The 21,320-nt window shown below is 34.6% G+C and overlaps 1 protein-coding gene across 1 annotated transcript in view; it reads left to right on the top strand.

The window, feature by feature from the left end:
- The window catches only part of ndl (serine protease nudel), a 123,796-nt gene that overhangs the window by 45,740 nt on the left and 56,736 nt on the right, over window positions 1-21,320 (top strand). Inside the window, exons 11-13 of the mRNA XM_081729538.1 lie at window positions 3,119-3,249; window positions 5,900-7,133; window positions 10,201-10,370. Of these exons, the coding sequence (XP_081585664.1) occupies window positions 3,119-3,249; window positions 5,900-7,133; window positions 10,201-10,370 (1,535 nt within the window). The remainder of the gene's footprint in view (window positions 1-3,118; window positions 3,250-5,899; window positions 7,134-10,200; window positions 10,371-21,320) is intronic.

Here is a 21,320-nt window from a genome sequence, read left to right as displayed (position 1 = left end):
GGTGGAAAGACTACAAGGTGGATGCAATGCAGTGCTACATTCTTGTCGCTCTGGCGCATGACGTCATCTCGGTCGCAGACGTGGCCAGCGAGAGTCAGATGAACTTTTTAACAAGCGCTTGCTCGCTGGTATCTTACACGCAAACTTCTCTTCTATTTATAGTGATCTTAAACAAAGTAGATATTTTAGTACAAAGAATCATTCTATAAACGTAATGTAATCAATGCTTAAGCTAAGTGAATTCAAAGGAAGATATTTACAATAGCAAAAGAAACAGCAATATCAGTTCATATTAAACAACTTTGAAGCTTGAACAAGCCAATATTACTCACTACATTTTCTGCTTTTTCTTTCTTTTCTTTTCTTTCTTTCTTTCTTTCTTTTCTTTTTTAAATATCTGAAGTAATACATTCGAGTACAAGGATCTTATAAAATAGAGGATCTATCCTTACAACAAAATCTTGAAGCCATGCCTCACAGTTTCGCCACCCCTACTCTGCCCACTTCGTCCAATAGGATCGCAATGTTTTGAGCCAACAATCATGGCGGAAACGAAAGTAGCTAATCAGACGATGGTAGAAACGAGAGTAGCCAATCAGACGTGCCGATGCTCGGTTGCTTTCTGTCTTCACCGATTTAATAGGATGAAGATACATATGGGCAGATCCTCTATTTATAACATCCTTGCTCGAGTATGTATAGGCCTGAATAATCTATAACACAGATATTTTTATAAAAAGGCCTTGTGTCCATCTTAAACACAAATTAAACATAACTTTCTTACAAGGCTGTCTATATTCTTTATTATAAATTAACGAGAAATGTAACAGTTTCGGAAGTATATCACTTCCTTCTTCAGACTACTACTCCAACTGAAATCATAGATAACTTTTAGCAAGCGCTTGTTAAAAGTTATAGTGATCTATGATTTCAGTTGGAGTAGTAGTCTGAAGAAGGAAGTGATATACTTCCGAAACTGTAACATTTATCGTTAATTTATAATAAAGAATATAGACAGCCTTGTAAGAAAGTTATGTTTAATTTGTGTCTATAACACAGTGTGTCGTTAATGCATTTTATAATATATATATTTATGTATGTTCAAGTATATTTTCGTAACACATTGATCGGTTTTGATTTACTATTATTATTATTTTGCTTGAAAGAGAATTCTTTACTGATGACCCCATATAAATTTTGAGAATATCTCAAGGGAGAATTCATGGTTTTCATAAACAGAAATGCACGTACGTATATTTTCGTTATGCTTGGACAGTTTCTTTTTAAGACGTTGCTCCCACGTAAGTTTCGTCAGAATCTCAGGGGAGGTTAAAAACTTTATTGAGCAGGGACGCACGTATTTAATATTTTAAACATCGTTTTTATTTTTGATTTATATAAAAATCATCTTATTGAAACCGCTGATCGCTTATTTATAGAATTTGTATTTGAACAAAAGGTTTGGTGAAACTGACAGTTCTCTGAATATTAGTGTCAAAATTTATGTCATAACAAACTGTATTATTAAACATTTGTACGAAATAAAACGTTACATATACTATTGTGTTCTAAAATATATAGAAATAAATATGTATATACAAAGCACCTCAAACAAAGAAATTGCAATTTTACTATTTCAAGCAAGAAACAAAGTACTAGACGTCAGTGAAGACGATGTAGGGGTGTAACAGCTAGACTAGAAAACACATAAACCATAAAATTACACAATTTTCTTAATTTCCTTGATAAGTTTTCTCTTTTCTGTCCCGTGGACTAAAGAAGACAAAAGATAAATGCAAGTGAATGATTATGTGGAATTTGGTGGAATGAGAATGCGGGAGTACCCCGAGAAACTCACGATGTTGTCCACCAGAAACTCACTTGACCGAGAAGCGGGCAGTATCCCTTGCACCAGAGGTGAGCCTTCTGCCACTGAGCCACCGTGCTTTCTTGATTGGTTGAGAATCTACCATATTTTTAAATTTACTGCAGTCATTCTTAATTTTATAATTCTGGAGGGGGGCCCTAAATATGTATATGTAATTATCCAAAGTTATGATTAAAATGAACAAAAATTTCAAAATTTGAGTGTAAAAATGTCCCGACAATGTCGCCCTGACATGGTAGGTGGATACTTTATTCTCTTGATCAAATATATTGTTATATGATCTTTGTAACCGTTAATCGTTATTACGAACCTTCCATTCGTTAGTTAATTTGAAGCCCAATGTCCCGTTTTAGCATCGAGGCTACAGGGAAGCAGACCTCCAGAATGAAATGGGACCTAAACTACTGTAACGCGTTCAATGCTCTCCATATGCGTAACTCGAGGGAGGTAAGCCTCCTAGATCATCGTGCCTCCCTTCTCGAGTTCCATGCCTGTCTCTGTGGGGAAAATTTTGTCTCAATAGCTTATGTATAAGGAAATGATGATAGAAATGATCACCTCTGTCGGTTCCCCTCCCTCATGATTTCGAATCCGGGTCTTACCTCAAAGTTCGTCTTTTTAAATCATACTGTTGGATTTTTGTATGCAGAATCAACACAAGCTACTGTAGCCCTATATACTATTATTACATACTATTAATACTAAAAAGAAAGTACGTAAATAAATCGCTTTTTTATAATTTCATTTGCCATTGCATTTATTTATTACTTTTATGTAAAATTACCATATTTTAGGTTTATTTTGTCCTGTCGCCTGCAAGCTAAAATCCATTTCTGGAGACATTCCCCCTCTTTTTGAGGAAATCTAAAGTATTTTATATTAGTTCCCTTAGTTTTTCTGTAATAATTACTACAGCCGTACATTGCACAATTAGGCATTCTCGATATCATTTAAAAGACACAAAGTAACAAAGAATTTCCACTTGTCACTTAAAGCCGCGCCGTTTCCCGTTGTCTCTTACAAACTAGATGACGTCACAGCCACGACAGCGCTCCAGGCGACATGCGCATGCAACCACCTTGTAGTCTTTCCACCATGCTGTCAACTATGAATGTAGAAAAAATCATTTTTTAAAAAAATATTTCGTGTTTAAATTCATTTCAATAGAAAAGTATGTATTATGTACTGCACTGAGTTTCATTTCCATAATGAAATCTATCTATCTTTCAGGAGTGCAGTTGATTCCGATCGTTGGTATGTTGGTGGTATTGTTAGCCATGGCGAAGGTTGTGGACGAGTAGATGAACCTGGAGTCTACACTAAAGTTAGCCTTTTCATCCACTGGATTGAAGAAAACACAGGTTGTCTTTTAATTCTAGTATAAATTTGCAGTACACAATGTAATTTTGTTAGGATTGCCATTGGTCACGGAATCGAGATTGCGCCCCGGCGCACAGTAGTCGGAAACTTGGAAAAAACGGACAAAAATAATTTATTCAGAAGCAACGGAAGTTAACGGATGTGTCTCTATCGTTCTATACGTAATTGTCCTTTCTAAATCGATTGCAACTACTGCGAAAGTGATTCGAAGAACCCGTACTGCAATAAGTGCAGTTACATATATATACAGGGTGGTCCAAAAGTGGGAAACCTCTCGCATAAATGTCAAATACTGCAAAATATAACCAAAGGAACAATACACGGGATTAATAAAGGTGAGGAGAAATTGGGGAGGACATAGAACAATCAAAGCCGCCATCTTGAAATCCTACATACAGTTTATAAATTGAAAACATAACATGTTGACGCCTTATGTGAATAGGACATCGCTAGCTAGTACGGAGTTATAACAGCGTTAATATGCATCCAAGAAGCAGTTACAGGTTCAATGTGCTCTCCCTCTAATTGTATATGCAGCTAATAAAAAGACGGTGTAAAACAAATATGTTTTTGGCCTTAGGATACAAAATTAAAGTTTGCAGTTTTGCACTCGCACCATCTTCGAAGAAATACTAATGCTTACTGGTATGTAATTTAGTTTAGGATCAAGTTGTTTCGGTAAGATTTAAAAGATTCAGTACAGTATTTTGATGGTCAGCATGCGATCGTCATATGTTCGAGAGTAGTTCAGAGAGGACAAATGGCGGAGTTACGAGAGAGCCAAAGTTTGTGTTGCCCTTGATGCTTCTTGTGTTCCATAGAGGATTCTTGTAATAATTTTCTTTATAGCATATATTACGTTAAATATATTAAACTTCATCCACTGCTATCTTTCACTGCATTAACCACGCTCTGCTACCCAAAATGGTGTAAAAGTAATATACAGCAGCTCCTCATGACTGATAATTTATCACTGCAAAATGTATGAGGCTTTCACTACAACTTTGATTCAGGGACGAAGAACAATCCAAATTACGCAAAGATAATATGCCTTTTTTCCTTCGTAGAGCTCAGATAGCGGACCTCGATTGCTACCACAACATTACTCATCACGCATTTCCAGTTAGATGGGGCTGAGTCCTTCAGCTGCACTTGGCTGCAGCTATGTCCAATGCTTAACCTATGTACTACTCCTGGTCAACTCAATACATCTTATTTTGCAGATCAGCAAGGATAAGCTTAGACTGCAGAGCTACTAACATCAGCGCATATGCAACTTTTCGGTAACACTAACAAAGCTATCATATAAATGTCATGACAATGGATAACAAATAAAACTCTTCACTAAACACACAGTATTTGAGTCCAATGTACTATTCAACCGCTTTCATCGACCTCAAAAACGATATAAATGGTTAAAACATATCGTATTGTTTGGTTCATTTTTTACTGATTTTTCGGCATTTTATTTGTTCAGGTTTACATGCATTTTATGGACAGCGAAAATATTCCTATGTCCTCAAACTCCAGGTTTGGAAGCAGGAGAGATACTTATAATCAAATATCAATACTGATTTCATAGGCGGTGAAGTTGACAAAGTCAACTTTTGACCGCTTTTTCCCAGTTTCCGACCACTGTGCGGCGTCCCGAAAATATTTCTCTGGATGTTTAAATGTCCCGGATTTCAGCGAAGAAGAAATGAAGGGAATATTATAGTTCGCTCTTTCACAGGATTAGGTCTATAGTTATTCTCTTCTAAGTATGGCAATTGTAAAGTTGGAAAAAAAAAACTTGAATACATAAAACATGGATTTAATTAAGTTTGTATTTAACTACTTTGACATTAAACAAAGCATTCATTTCATCGAGCCAGGGACAAAAAGTTTCACTGCTCAGTCTTAGTTACCTTCAGTACTCTCTTTCAATCGGCATAATCCCTGACCGATATTTTTGGTAATTTTCCGCTGACCATTCAAGAAGAGTTATTGAGTTGTTAGTTTGTTAAAAAATAATATAAATAAAGTAAAAATTCAACGAAACAAGTTCTGTGAAGATAACAAACGCTACCAGAACATATTGCCAATGAATTAACCATTCTAGAAAACAAGGATACAACAACACGAACAGATAAAATGTGTGAAAGGAAACATCATACTTTGAATGAGCTAAAACACTCTGAAAGCCACGAAACATAACAGATTCTGAGAAATTAAAAAAAAAAAAAAAAACTGGGGGGAGGGGGTAAATCATCTGCTTACGTTTGCTTAACTAATGAGGAGAAGGTCTACTAAAATAACTAAAAATGTAATTATGTAATAAAACGACTCTATCTAATGGAAAAAAAGTAAATTAGTATATAACATTTCTTTTCATTTTAAGCAGTTCAAAGGTTCTCGTAATTTAGTAGCGTCCCGGATTTTCAATTTTGAAATGTGGTAACCCTAAATTTTATATAAAACCTCTTCATCTCCTCTTCTAGCCAAGTCGGCATAACCGTGGTACGTAAAACTTAATTTCATTTCACTTAATTTATCGTATTTTCAAAATCTTCACGAAAGAATTTTTGACAAATCATTTATAGAATGCATTTCAATTTGAAGTAGTAAATCTATTGTTTTTTCTCTTCGCAGATGATTCGAAGCTGAACGCCAGGATGCAGCCTCAACTTAAATGTCCAGGAGTAGAATGTGTGATGAGCGGAGGTCGATGTGTAGCCAAGAAACATGTCTGTGATGGTGTGGTACATTGTCTACATGCAGAGGACGAAATTGAGTGTTCAACGTCTTCTCACAATACACACAAAGGTTCTCACCACGGTCGAAGCTTCCATCCACATTCCTTCTTAGACTCTTTTGAAGTCTTCCATCCAAGCCAGTTACAAGATGATGATGTGATAGTCGAGAAAAAAATAATACACCATCATAAGCATGTAGATTTGTTTCACCACGCTCACAATGCGCACCAATTCTTCAGAAGCCATGATGAAAGTGAAGTGACTAATCATAGCAACATCGCAGATCCTAAAGGAAATGCTTCTTCTTCTCAAACAAATGTCCAGACAGAAACACGCAGAGACTACGAGATGGTAGCACTGGTACCTTTGGTGGTAGACGTCAGTGAAATAGATTATCACAACAGTACAAGCGGTGGCTCCAGCACAACACACATTCCTAATGATAGTCCACACACCCACGGGACGCAAACCACTACGTTTGGACCTCTAAATGATGCTCAGGCTTTGCCAGAAAACAAGACCGACGTAGAAAATAAACCATTACCTGTAAAGAACACAACTATACCTGGAACTGTTGTGCACGATAAAGGTAAGCCATTACCTGGAAAGAACACGTCTATACCTGAAACTGTTGTGAATGATGAAGGTAAACCATCACCTGTGAAGAATACATCCATAACTGAAACCACCCTTCCAGATAAACCATTACCTTCACATGAGATAACTATAGATAAAAAATCAAATAAGACCTTTGTCCTTGATAATCCACGACAAGGAAACCAATCAGTAAATGAACAAAAGCCTGTGGAAAAACTCCCAACAATTGAACTTCATGACAAACTAACGAAAAATATCTCATCAGAGGCAAGCGAATCTACTTCTTCGCCGGAAGACCGTGTAGATAAGGGTTCAAAAGTCATCACTAGCCACAAGCAGGCACCGTTGAAGCAATCTTCCAGTGATTTACACTCCTCGGGAACAGCCAATCAACCTACACACAGCAAAGGAATTTCTGAAGATCATTCCAATGAAATAGAATGTCCTTTAGGGAGAGCTGCCGCCAGCACCAACGATTCCAAGCATCCAATGCACCATACGAATAGTACAAGAGGAAAATTTGTTTGTACTTGGTAAGTTTCTGAACTTCCAAACTATCTTTTTTTATCTTTGTGCCGATAGATACTAGAGTAAAAATTATAAATATATCGAAAAAATATTTCTTGTGTAGACTGTGTCCCAACATTCTACCCATATTATTAAGTATTCTGCCTTTCGACATGTCCTAGGACCATTGAAGGTTTATTATTTATTTATTTAGTTAGTTAGTTAATTAATTTTAGATTTAGGCCTGGAAATATTTCTTCCATTTTTCTCAATCTTCAGTTTCCTCTTTTAACTCCCAATATTTTCTTCTATTTTTCAAATCATCGATCGGTTGTGTTCTTCCTGTTCCTTGCTTTTCTTCCATCTTTCCTTCTATGGTGGTATGAAAAAGACAACTTCGTAAAATGTGTCCAATCTAATTGGCCTTCGAAGGAAGGATGGTGGCTAGAAGTGTCCTCTTTTCTCCTATCCGTTTTAAAATGTCTTAGTTTGTTATTCTTTCTGTCCATTTTATCTTCTCCATCTTTCTCCAACACCACATTTCAAAGCTGTCTAGATATTTCTTGTCTACGATCCGTAATGTTCAAATCTCTGAACCATACAGTCCAATACTCTATACCCAATAGGTATGTAGCCTTGACCAAGTTCTTCCTTAGTCCAGTATTAAGTCAAGTTAGCTTCATACGTATCTAACACTCATTAAAATAAAATAAAACCAGTGCCACATTTCCCATTAGGCCAACTTGGCCCGTGTCTAGAGCGCAAAATTTAAAAATTAAATAATACCTTTTGGATTTTCTAATGTGAAAAAAATAAAAAAAAAAAAAAAAAAAAGAGCAAATAGAAAATTTCTATATTCGATAGAAACGCCGTGCACTTCGAATCTATGCAGAAATAAATACGTAATAGTATAAGAAATCTAAAAATAATTCAGAGCATATTTCCCATTTGTTACTTTTTGTTACGTATTGTAGCCGTAGCATCTAGTGAGTGGTATTTAACTGTAATAAATTGTTAATTCACTAATTAAGTAATATTTAGTTAAGTTTTATTTTTAAGTTAGAGATGAAGGGGTAGAGAAACACGTAATCATTAGGGGTGTCGAGATCCTAAATGCGACACTGAATAAAACTGTAATCAAAAATGTCTTTCTTGTTTATGAAGGAATAATTACAATCCTTTCATGTTGTGTACTATAAAATGTTGATTTGTATTGTTTTTAGTCTTTATAGATAATTTAAAGCGAAGTCTATGTTTGTACTTTTGTGTAAGCGATTAAGAATGTCTTCATTAATTACTAATTGCAGAAGGAAAGTAAGTTGAATGTTGAAAGCGTCGGATGTGTTATAAAAGCTTGTTAATTGTGCAAATAAGTATGTGACTGAAATACATTCTAAATCTATATTATAATTGAAAGTGTCTATGTTTGTGACTTAACTCTTGAACCACCCAACCGATCTCGATCCAATTTTCAACAGAGATGAAATTCGGGCCTGGGATGGGTTTTATCATTTCACTTTGACGGTGCAACTTAAAAGAGGGGACGGGGGAAGATATATATATAAAAATGATCGAAAATTACCAATATAAGTGTTGAATCCATAGTTTTCGAGGTCGCTGAGATGAACAATGACACTTCTGATACCGTTCCCCGCAACATAGGGGAAGAGGGAAATATATTTTAAAAATATCGAAAATGGCCGATATTAATGCCAAATCCATAGTTTTTGGGATCGCTGTAATGACCAGTGACATTTCCTATGCCATTTAAATCCAAATTCAATCACGGAACATGAGAAAGAGGAGGAAGAGAAATATAAAAATGATCGAAAATGGCCGATACCCAAGAGCGCTTTAGTAATAGTAAAAAAGTGACTAACGGAACACATTGTTATTTATTGTTAATTTAACCTAACAAAGCGGGCAATTAACGCTTGTCTGCTATAAATTTCAATTAAAATTAATTTGTACTATTCATTATAGATAATAAATGGAAAAAAAACATTTTCTCACACTAATTTTTCTGTATATACGAATTCAATGATATACAAAGTGAGAAAAATCACCAGACAGAGTCGAACCCAGATCTCCAGCTCACCGTGCCAATGTCTTAACCATTAAGCTATCTAGTTTGCTCTCTGAAGTAAATTTTTGTTTACGTCCCATGATTAAAGAAGAATGTAGGAGCAAATGGGAGAACTCAAAGGAAACTCAAGGGTACGATATTGGCCACTACAAACTCACATGGTCTTGAATCGAACCAGGGACCCCTTGCGCTTGAGGTAAGCGATTACGACTGAGCCACAGTACTCTCTTTGCTACTTTAACTCACATACATTGTCGATTCTGATCCATCCGTGCATTTTTCACTTTTTGTATTATATATACCTAGTGTTTAGTATCATTAAATAATTTGCATCTTTAAGAAAAGGTTTCCTATTGAATTATAAAATTAGACCGTTCGGTTCAACTTGAACAAAAAGATTTATTAACAGCTAACAGATTTCTATTTTACAAAGATTTAACAAGTTTTATATAGTATTATAAAATATCCCCTCCTGGGATACCAATTTCTCTACCGTATTCACAGCTCAAACGAATACCGTGTGGAAAAGATAGAATTTGGAACAAACTTACTTCTTTCTTCTTCCAGGAGAACTGCTCCTGTAGTTCCAGAGTACGTTCCGCAAGATGTTTGACAATGATGATTGAATGAATAATTGCCCCTGCTGCTTCTACCCACCTTATTTATTTAAAAGTTTATCTTCCGTTTCAAATTTTATTTTTATGGTCAATTACCAAAGATTAAGTGTTAGCATGCAGGGTTATGATTGGTTCTGTTTGGTTTTGTTCTAGTTTTTTATCATTATACTTTAATGTTTTCTTTAAACACATTCTGCAAGATATAGATTCATAAACTCATTTTAATTAGCAGAGTTCCTGCTATTAGTAAAAATGTTTCTTAATTTATTACTTTAACAACAAACTACTTCGTTTTTGTTTTTTGTTTTTTCTGACGTGTTTCTAACACTAGGTATAGTATATATTACTTTCGTGCTTATCTTTAATAATTTTCTCTCGTATGCGTTGAAGGTTAGTGCAAGAAATTCCTGCTCATCGTCGCTGTGATCGAGTAGTGGACTGTGAGGATGCTTCAGATGAGTCCAATTGCACATGTCGAGACTATTTACTCAGCTCCGACCCAAAAGCTGTCTGCGATGGCCATGTTGACTGTGCTGACCGCAGTGACGAAAAAGATTGCAGTAAGTTTTTTTTTTTTTTCTTTTTTCACCTAGTTCATTTTGATTGACTTAAAATTGTGTTTCCAAGAATTTGTTGCTTCACAGTATTGGACACTAAGGTCTCTGGATTTGCATTGCCTATTTCGTCTTAGTTGTGTTATTTTTGCTGTAGAGTTCTCCTATATTTGTGCTACTGTAGTGCCCTTTTGTAACACTGAATAAATATGTAGCATTGTAATTTCTCGTTTAACATGTAGATTTGAAATATTTAATAAGCTGACTTAATACTATGTGGAAAACTATAACTTTGGGTTGGGTTGACAACACTGTTAATCTGGTGGTATTGAGTATTGCAGGGTATATCAATATCCTTCTGTAGATATTTGCATGGTACGAAATTTCAGTAGTTTTTATCTATTAGTTTAAAAGTTCTAACCCTTCAGATAAATTATTCACCCTGTATATACTATATTTCTTAGGAAGAAATTGCTTATTCTCCTTAAAATGATGTATTTATGATTTATTTTAAATTATCGTTGTTTTCCTTTATTTTTGTAACATGACGGAAATAGTTTGTGGTAGTTGTAATTACAAGTTATTACCAGAATTACAAGATTTTAAGCAGTGTTGGAAACTTAAATATATTTATCATATCTCCGGAACGGTTTGAGATACCAAACTGCTGGAAACTGAATTATGATCTGTAAATAAATTGAAAATCCTCTACATTATTGGATGTGATGCTTATTTAAGCAGTTGTGTGAAATAAAACCTTTTGAAAAAGTAAGATTTTTCAATCTTGTAACTTCGTTTCATTTTTTTTATTTCTATTTTTCACGAGCATTTTTGTTTTATATATATAAACATAAAAATGGTCGTAAAATAGATAAAAAAATTGAAACGAAGTTACAAGATATAATGTAATTTCACATTTCGTAACTATTTTCCAAGGTAGTGGAATGATAATGATAGTGAACGAAATAATGTAATGAGGAAAGTGGGAGAAAACATGAGAACTCTGAGAGAACCCACGTACACTATTTGCCCACCACAAAGCTCAATTGGCGCGAGCTGAGATCGAATCGGGGACCCTATATATCAGATGTGAGCTCTCTTTTACAAAGCTGCCAGGGTCCGGAGGCCAATGTATTCAAAAATGTCAAATCATGATCGCAGTATTGGATCCCAAACTAGGTATCTTGCTTCGTCTCATTTGGATTATTACTCTGTTAGTTTGTAAGACAATTACGAATGTAGTATTAAAAGTTTTCGTTTAACATGTATATTAGAAATCTATATTATAAAATTGAAAATAACTATGTTTGTGACTCTTAATCTCTTGAACCACCCGACCGATTTTGGATCCAACTTTTAACGTAGACGGGGTTCTGGCCTGGGAGTGTTTTTATCTATTCATTTTGACGGTAGAACTTAAGGGAATGGGAGGGGAGGGATATATAATATAAAACGTAAGAGCTCTTGAACCACCCAATGGATCTCGATCAAATTTTCAACATAAATAGGGTTCGGGTCGGGGATGGTTTTTATAATTTCACTTTAACAGTGCAATGTAGAGGAGGGAGAGACATTTAAAAATGATCGAAAATGACTGATATTAGTGTTGAATCTATAGTTTTCGGGGTCACTGAGACGAACAGTGATACTTCGGATGCCGTTTAAATCCATGCCACTGAAAACGTAACTAGCATATTTCACAGATACCAAACACATGAGATAGGGAATTGTGCATTTAATGTATTATTATTATTATTATTATTATTATTATTATTATTATTATTATTATTATTATTATTATTTTAACCCAGTGAAGCTGGTAATAGATGCTAGGATGTAATAATGAGAAATAATGGTATTTTAATAAATACAACTTTATATTGGGCTGGCTTCACTGTTAGTCTTGTGGCATTGCTGAGTATAGCAAAGAATCTCCCCCTGTCGATACTTGCATTGTATCGTCATCCGCAAAAAAAAGTTCGCATATACTGTAACTTCCACATTTTCATTAATAACTCGCTCTTCTGACTATATTATCGCTTCTTTGTGCTTTCCTTAACAAAGCAGTGTAATAATGTATAATTATTTATTATTTTAGAGAAAAAATAAAGCAAAATAAGAAAATTATAAGCAAAAAACCTTTAATCTTATGAAACCTTAGTGTGTCAAATAATTACACGAAGAATATCCCGTGGGAAAAAAGAGGGAAAATGACACAGGTATTAGGAAACACTCACTAACATGTGAAGCTATTGAACAGAAACATGAACTGAAGAGTCAACTACGTATTTCTGCGTTTAATATGCAATTCACACTTCATGCACAGTTCCAATATGCAAAATCAGTCAATATCTTCAGTTGAAATTACTGATATAGGGAGAAAATGACTATTTAAAACTTCAGGTGTGAACGTGCGCTTGGAGCGATATATGAGCATTATTACAACATATTTTTTCATGAATTGTCTCGGTGGTCAAGCGCGTTTAGTAGTGTTCTTGAAAGTCTAGCATCGGAGGGCGGCAGTTCGAATCTGTCTCCCGGCAGTTTTGATTTTTTTCAACATATGGAAACATTTCTTGAAATATAAAGTTCTGCTTTGAAGTGCTTGAAAAAAAAAAAAAAAATCAGATGAACTATCACGTTTCAAAGCCTGTTACATTTGTTCACCCTGTCATCATTTATATACGAAGACGCTAAAATGAGGAACGTTAACATTGTTATAATGGGAACAACTTTCTGATTTGAATACCAACCTTAAATCACACGTCCAAAATGAAAATTATTCATGTTCTGATACCTATTGTAATATACAGGTGTGTATATATAGAGAAAGAAAGAGAGAGAGAGAAAGTATAAGAGAGAGATAGAAAACAATATATGCTGTTATTTTAATTACAACGTAAAAAGTTATTGCAATTCATAATCTGGATTTTTACAAAGCGATTTCAACGCTTGAAGCGACTTAATATTCATAAAGCATCTTTTTCTTGAAGTGTCGCAAATAGTCCGATGCTTTGTGCCAAAGAAATAAATGCATGTTTTTAACAGGATAGTATCGTCTACCTTTTGCTTCAATTGATGGTATAAAATAATGTTGAGTTGATTTTAACATCCCTTTCAGCATCGAGGCTATATGAGACGTTTACCTACTGATTAGCGTGAAATCCGAACCACATGAGCTCACACCGGGAATCGAACCGGGTCTCTTACGTCAAAGGTGCGTATGCTAACCGCTTAGCTACGAAGGAACTCGGTATGAAACTAGAATAGCACACATTACCCCATATTATTTCACCGAAAGATTTCTGTTTTATGATCAGTTAAAATAGTATTTCTGGACACCGTAGCGAAAAATGTATTTGCTTTTTCAAGTAGTGTACGAAAAATATAAAGGATAAACACAGTAGAAACGAAACCAAGAAATGAATTCAAAGTAAAGTGCTTTGCCTCTCTCGAATAAATCACTCAATGTATTACAAGTGCATATCTCGTGCATTTCCAGTATAATTATTAAAACGCGCTGGCTTTATAACTTGGCTGTGTGGTCTAGTGGCTGGCATGTGTGTCTGTGGTGTACAGGGTACTGGGTTTGATTCCCGGTGGGAGAACTTTTGGAATTTTAAATGTTCTCGACGTGTCTGTGTTTGTATTCCTATCATTCAAGGTTACTGTAAAACGTGTATAACCGAGTAGGAAATATACAGAAATTACTGATAAGGGGAAAGTAGACTTTGGTAAGTGAACTTCGGGGCCGCCTTTCGCGACGTAAATTAAGAAGAAATTAAGTGGGTTTAGCGAGGCGCTTGAAATTACAGTAATGATTGACGGTTCGGTTCCCAGTCCGGTTTTCTTTCAATATAAGGATATTTTATTTTTTCTAAATACAACGCTACATTTTTAACATTTGAATTAGTTATAAAAACAAAATCAGATAAACTGTCAGCTTTCAAACCTCTGTCACTTTTATTCACCATCTGTTTGTATACGAAGATGACGCTATGGAAATGCTAGCACTACCAAAGTTCAAATAGATTTTTAAGTTAATATCAAATTGAAAACACACTCCCAAAATGAGAATATATGTTTCTGCTTTATATGTATAGTTCAATTATACCAAACAAAATCCGCTATCCCCATTCCCTTTGGCGGTAGGGGTAACTTTAAAATTTTAAAGTAGGACCCCCATTTCTTATTGGACATTTCGATTCTCCAGAGAAAACTGACTGATTTCACCCAGAATTGAAAACAATTCCTTCACGGATGGCACTTTAATCGATACGGGAAAAGGAGGGGCAGCAAAACGTTATGAAAATTTTTTTGTCAGATCCGTGCTCTGTGGTCATACAGTTAGCATACTGGACTGCACAGTCAGAGATCCTGATTTCAATTCCTAGTAACCCTAGGGGAACACCAAATGAGTACATAACAAGTAGTGACTATTTTCATGAATATATGCATCATATAAAAATCGCTTAAAGTTTGATACTAAGATATTATTATTATTATTATTATTATTATTATTATTATTATTATTATTATTATTATTATTATTATTATTATTATTATTATTATTATTATGTTACATATTACTTGAGCTTATAATTAGGAAGACCTAGGCGCAGATGGGAGGACAATATTAAGATGGATCTAGCAGAAATAGGAATACAAAGTAGAAACTGGATCCAGTTAGCTAAGGATAGAAGTCAGTGGAGAGCTTTTGTGAATGCGGCATTGAACCTCCGGGCTCCATAGGCCATAGAATTAGTTAGTTAGTTAGGAGGCCAATTACTTGAGATGCAAACTATAGTTGCAATTTTTTGAAGGAATGTTGCCTAACTGGAAAGTAGAACTTTACATATTGTTTTGTCTGTGAAACATATGCTTGTTTAGCTTTATTTGAAAGTGTTAATTTTGCCAAAAATATTGAACGTTGGAAAACCGCAATAGCATTTCCTTATACGGGCCAAAAAAAAAGAGAGCTGATATTTCTAATGGAGGCAATCGTAATAAAAACGGATAGGAGATAAACATAAATCGAAAATGTTATGTTGAAAACATTTTCATTGATTTTGTCTTCTGCCTCAGGCACTGACAAGGTCAGACAAATATTGTCTATTACGTTTAAAGGAAAGTTGAACAGAATACCACAGATCTTATCACTCAGTAATCAGTTGTGAAGTGCTCCCTTGTAGTCAAACAAGCATGTCCAGAAGGCTCCAGGCAGTCATCGATGTAGAAGGTCATTGGACCTCCTATTAGACATTTATATATAAACAGCCCTTTTCAGGGCTACGTATTCCCTTCCATTCTTTTTATTTTTTTTAAATGCCAATGAAAATGTATCTACGTCACTTTCACCGTCACTTTCAATGAAAATGAAAAAAAAAACATAATAGCAATGGACAAGACTCGATCGTGCGAACTTGTGTGTTGTAATCTCTCACTTATCCCCTGAGCTACGAAGTAACACGTAGATTTTTTTTTTGAAAAATATATTAGTAGTTCATAACAACACACTCTCTTTTTATGTAATTCATGTGCCCCTTGCTGCTATCGATGGCGTGAAAACAAAATGCTACACATTACCCCATATCATTTCACCAGTAGATTGCTGTTTTCTGATCAGTTAAAACAGGATTCCTGGATATCTAAGCGAAAAATGTATTTCTTTTTCATGTATTCTACGAAAAACCTAAAGAGTAAACAAAATCGAGACAAGCAACTTTCTCGAACAAACCACTCAATGTATCAGTGTCATTGCAAACAACGTCTCGCTGAGGTAATGAATAACAACATGTAGTAAAGATCATGGGGTCTTCAGATCAAATACAGCTTGTCATATGGTTTTGTTTTCTTCAGCACAATAGAATTTTTAAAAAAATTATCCAGTCATGTGAGAAAAACAAATTTTGCAGAAATATAACATTTCGTTTTGAGAGGCGTATTAGCACGAAGAAATAGTTTTATTTCTTGCAATCCAAACCGTGAAGAATGAGCTAATGAATTGCGTTTATGGGTCTTTCGATAAGCACCATCCAGTGTGTTGTCGTCGGCAACGTTACGTTTTTTTCTCGTTTTCGCGCATCACATTCTGTTTTTCAATGACTTCTAATGCTAAATTTTAATCCGCTGTTACTTCGTTCGTCGTTTTCACTTCCACCTACAATATTAGATTTAGGCATAGCTGACTATCCTCTAATTTGTATCGAAGTTTTGTCAAGTTTCTAGTGAACGTCAGCTAACCATTTTCTTCCAAGTACTAAATGTATTCAAATATTTATATCAAACGGCTGATTTGATTTCCCGTGATGATCGGACAGACAAACACGACGTCACTTTTACATATTGACCGCCTTATTTGGAACTTGCCCCATTTCCCCCTCAAAAGTGGATTTTTAAGGACAACGGAAGATGGGCTCACATATTTTAAAATAAGGTGTTTATATCCATCTGTTCCTCTTACGACATATGTGTTAATGAATCCGACTGGACAAATGCTAAATACCGTATATTTAAAAGATAATTTCAAGTGCTTCATCCGTTTTGCTGTGAAGACCAGACAATCTCGATGTCATCATTCTTAAATATTGAGCAAAACCGATACAAATTGCCCCTCTTCTCCATTTAGTACCGAAATTTCTAAACACGGTCGGACACGTGCACACTCGTTTTAAATAAGGAATTTATGTATCATATTTCATCTCACAAACGTGAGAGATTCTATTTTTGGCATACATTTTAACCCCCTCTCTTCTGTTTGGATACGCATTTCAATAAAAATGGCGTGACAACAACCCAGTCCGAGGTAGGTGTTAACTATGTTAATAAAATTCATTTCAAACGGTTCAGCCATTTTTCGTTATGATAATACGATAATTCATTTCGTTATGATAATACACAATTCATATAACGTGTTTTTAATTTATATACTATGCAAATATAGGTTAATAGTATTGTTCTGTCTTGTTATTTATTTATTTAAGTTATTTATTGATATAAAATTGAGGTGTTACGTTTAATGTTTAACAATACCTAGCATTTACCATGTTATCAACCGTGAAGTAGCGAATTTTGTGTCTAATACTTATATTATATTCAATTTAATGTGTCACGCTAGTAGCAAATTACGCATAAATGCGAAAACATTGTTCACTTTCAGTTCTCAAGAGAATTTCTTTCCTGTCTTTCTATTATTTTGTCAATAGCTTACAAAACACTGGCATCAGACTTTTGCAATTATATTTTTTAACGTTTTTCCCACAAACTCCCCTGAAAATTTAACCTGAATCGACCCTTACGGGGAATCGAACCCGAGACTACAAGAACCAAAAACACTCGCGCTAGCCACTAGACTTTTTTATTTTTATTCCACGTTAATTAGTAAGCCCACGTTTCATATAGCCTCGCTGTTGAAAGTGTTACGTGAATATAGACTAGACAAAAATTAATTATTGGTGTCCATTTCAGGATCACTCAGTATTATGTTTTTAAGTGTTAGAGTGTTACAAAATCCAACACTTTTCAGTGCCTTATTAAACAACTTATTTTAAAAAAAAGTCTTGAATGTGTATTCACGGATAAAATAAGAATAAAAATCACTATTAGAAACAAACTTTTGCAGTAAAAGGAAAAGCAGAAACTATTTGTGTAATGAAAATGTATATCTTTGTCAAAATATTTGTGACTTGGTGTAATCTATATTCACGTAACATTCCTCCACTAAAAACATGCTACCGAGTGATCCTGAAATGGACACCAGTAAAAAATTTTGGTCTAGTCTATATTCACATAACAAAAGGAACAAGAAACTAAAAATCAACTCAACACTACTTTTATACCACCAATAGCAGCAAGGGGCAGACGATACTATTCCGAAAAAATGCATTTATTCCTTTGACCCGCATTGCAAAGCATCGGACAATTTGCAACATCAATTACAAAAGCTTGAAGAGAAAGAATCTTTATGGACAATAAGTTTCTTACATACAATATTCAATTATAAAATGCCTACTACTTATCTTTCTTATTTAATTTATGGGGCGCGATGGTTCACTGGTAGAGCGCTTACCTTTGGCGCATGCGGTCTCTGGTTTTATTCCGTCCAAGTAAGCTTGTGGTGGACAACATTATGTCCGTGACTTTTCTCACAGCATTTCCTTTTCCTTCCACTTTCTCATTCCACCAATTCTTATATCATTTTTCTTACTTTAATTATCTTCTCCCTTAGCCTAAAATAGCAGGATTCTAGAACACTGGTCCGTATACCAATTGAGTGGGGATGAAGAAAGCAATCAACCTGGTTAACCTGCCTTCACTCGCTATCGCTTGCTCGACATTACTATATGAATTGTGTATTGAGATTTGATAAAGGAAAGAACCAAACTGGTTACTAATCCAAATTCTCCTCTATGTGAGGACCAGCAATCTAGAACCTTCCCGCCTAAAGGGCGTAATAGTGGGATGTTAAATATTTCATTTCATTTTATAATTTAATTTAGCTCTTCCACATAATATTTTATCTAATATAATAACAAAATATTATCAAGTGCTCGCAAAGCTGGGAGCGATCTCGGACTCTACCGTAATGTGCGGTAATCTTATTAAATATGTTTCACTACTAGATCAGTTGTTGAATGTTTCATAATGCTATATTAAATTCCATAAACATTCAAGCGAAATAAGTAAAATTGATGAGATTGACAATTTAAACCGCACAGTATTGCAAAGCTGGCGGTGTAAATATTTACTCCATTACGCAAACTCTGTTTCAAATACAACCATTATTATACAGTTCATTTTCATAAACTTGTTCTTATAGCAACTATATCATTTCCTATTTAAATTCAATTTATAGATAATTTTGTGTTACATATCAGCTGATACTCATGCTATAAACTATACAATAAGTTAACATTCGATGTAAATAAATAAGAAATGTATAATGTTACAGATTCTGGAATTGCAATTTAATTCATTTTTAAACTGTATACATTTTATATATGATTGTTTAATTTACTTTATAAAAATCCAGATTATGATTTACACTAACTGTTTTAATTAAAAATACAAGCTTATACAGGGTGCGGGGAGAGTCCCGGAACGGTCCAATATCTCGCGAAATATACAGATCAGCAAAACAAAAATAACACGTGTTAAACAGTTTTGAAAAATCTATCCAATGATACCAAACGCAACCCTCCATTCCCACACGTGGGGTAACTTTAAAATTTTAAATGGAAATCCCCATATTTTGTTGCACATTTGGATTCTTGAGAATAAGTAACAGTGATTTGACCCAAAATTGAAAACAGTGCCTTCACGGATAGCACTTGAATCGACACATAAAAAATGGAGGCGGCAAATCTTTATGAAAATGTGGCCTCTCAGTGTCGAGCTCTGGGCCATGCGGTTAGCGTACGGGACTGCGGCACGAAAGGACGTGAGTTCGATTCCCACGCAGAGTAAAATTTTTATGTGATTTTTTTACCCACATAACGAATTCATACATTTTAACTTCCATAAAATAATGCATTTGTCCATATTTATTAATTTGCAAGAAAATACAAATGGTGACAAAAATGGCTTATTTTTGTTGTAAATAACCCTACTACTAAGAACTACTTCATAAAGCTACTTTGCAAAACAATTATCGATATTGTGTTCCATGTAACTTCATCTTCGCACACACTGTTTTCACTTCCATAAAATAATGCATTTGTCCATATTTATTAATTTGCAAGAAAATACAAATGGTGACAAAAATGGCTTATTTTTGTTGTAAATAACCCTACTACTAAGAACTACTTCATAAAGCTACTTTGCAAAACAATTATCGATATTGTATTCCATGTAACTTCATCTTCGCACACACTGTTTTCAATTTTTGATCAAATCACTATCACTTTTTCTGGAGAATCCACATATGAAATAAGAAATAGGGGTTCCCATTTAAAATTTTAAAGTTATCCCCCGTAGTCCCCAAGGAGGTAGGGATAGGTGATTGCGTTTTCTGTCATTGGATAGCTTCTTTAAAACTATTTAACATGTGTTATTTTTGTTTTGGTGATATTTATACTTCGCGAGATATTGGACCGTTCCGGGAATTTTTCCGCACCCTGTATACAGTATTTTATCTCTCTCTTTCGCACTCTCACTCTCTATATTACAACTGAGTGTTGCAATAGGTATCAAGAACATGAATAATTTTCATTTTGGACGTATGGTTTAAGGTTGGTATTCAGATCACAAATCTGTTCTCATTATAACGGATGTGGTATTAACGTTAATAAGGATCGTTAACGTTCCACATTTTAGTGTCTTCGTATATAGCCTAATTGATGAACATAGTGAATAAATGTGACTGAGCTTTGAAAAGTGATTGTTCATCTGGTCTTGTGTTTTTAAGCACTTCAAACTAGACATTTATATTTTAAAAAATATTTCACTATATTGAAAAAAAAAAAGCGTTCCGCACTCAGGCTCGAACTGCCAACCTTCGGTTCTAGAATTTCAACAGCATTGCTAAACCCGCTTGGCCACGCAGACATGTTATGAAATAACGCGTTCTGATATTAGAAATAGACTCGCTCCAAGCGCAGGTTTACACTTGGAGTTTTAAGTAGCCATTTTCTGTTTTTTTTCAGTAATTTCAACTGAAGATATTGATTGATTTCCCATATTGGAACTTCACGTCAAGTGTGAATTGTATGTTCATCTCAAAAATACATCATTTTCTGTTCCTTCAATTTTACGTATTTGTGAGTGCTCCTAATACCTGTGCACTGTATGGAGTGAATTTCCCTCGGGATATTCTTCGCGTAATATCTGACAGACTAAAGTTTCATAACAATCACAGTTTTTTGCTTATAATTTTCTTATTTTGCTTTATTTTTTCACAAAAATCATAAATAATTATTCATTACTACACTGCTTTGTTAAGGAAAGCACAAAGAAGCG

Source organism: Thermobia domestica, chromosome 10 (assembly GCF_964235325.1).
Source record: "Thermobia domestica chromosome 10, izTheDome1.hap1.1, whole genome shotgun sequence".
Classification (NCBI taxonomy): Eukaryota; Metazoa; Arthropoda; class Insecta; order Zygentoma; family Lepismatidae; genus Thermobia; species Thermobia domestica.
Note: the sequence above shows the minus strand (reverse complement) of the source record. Positions and strands in the feature narration are given on the sequence as shown.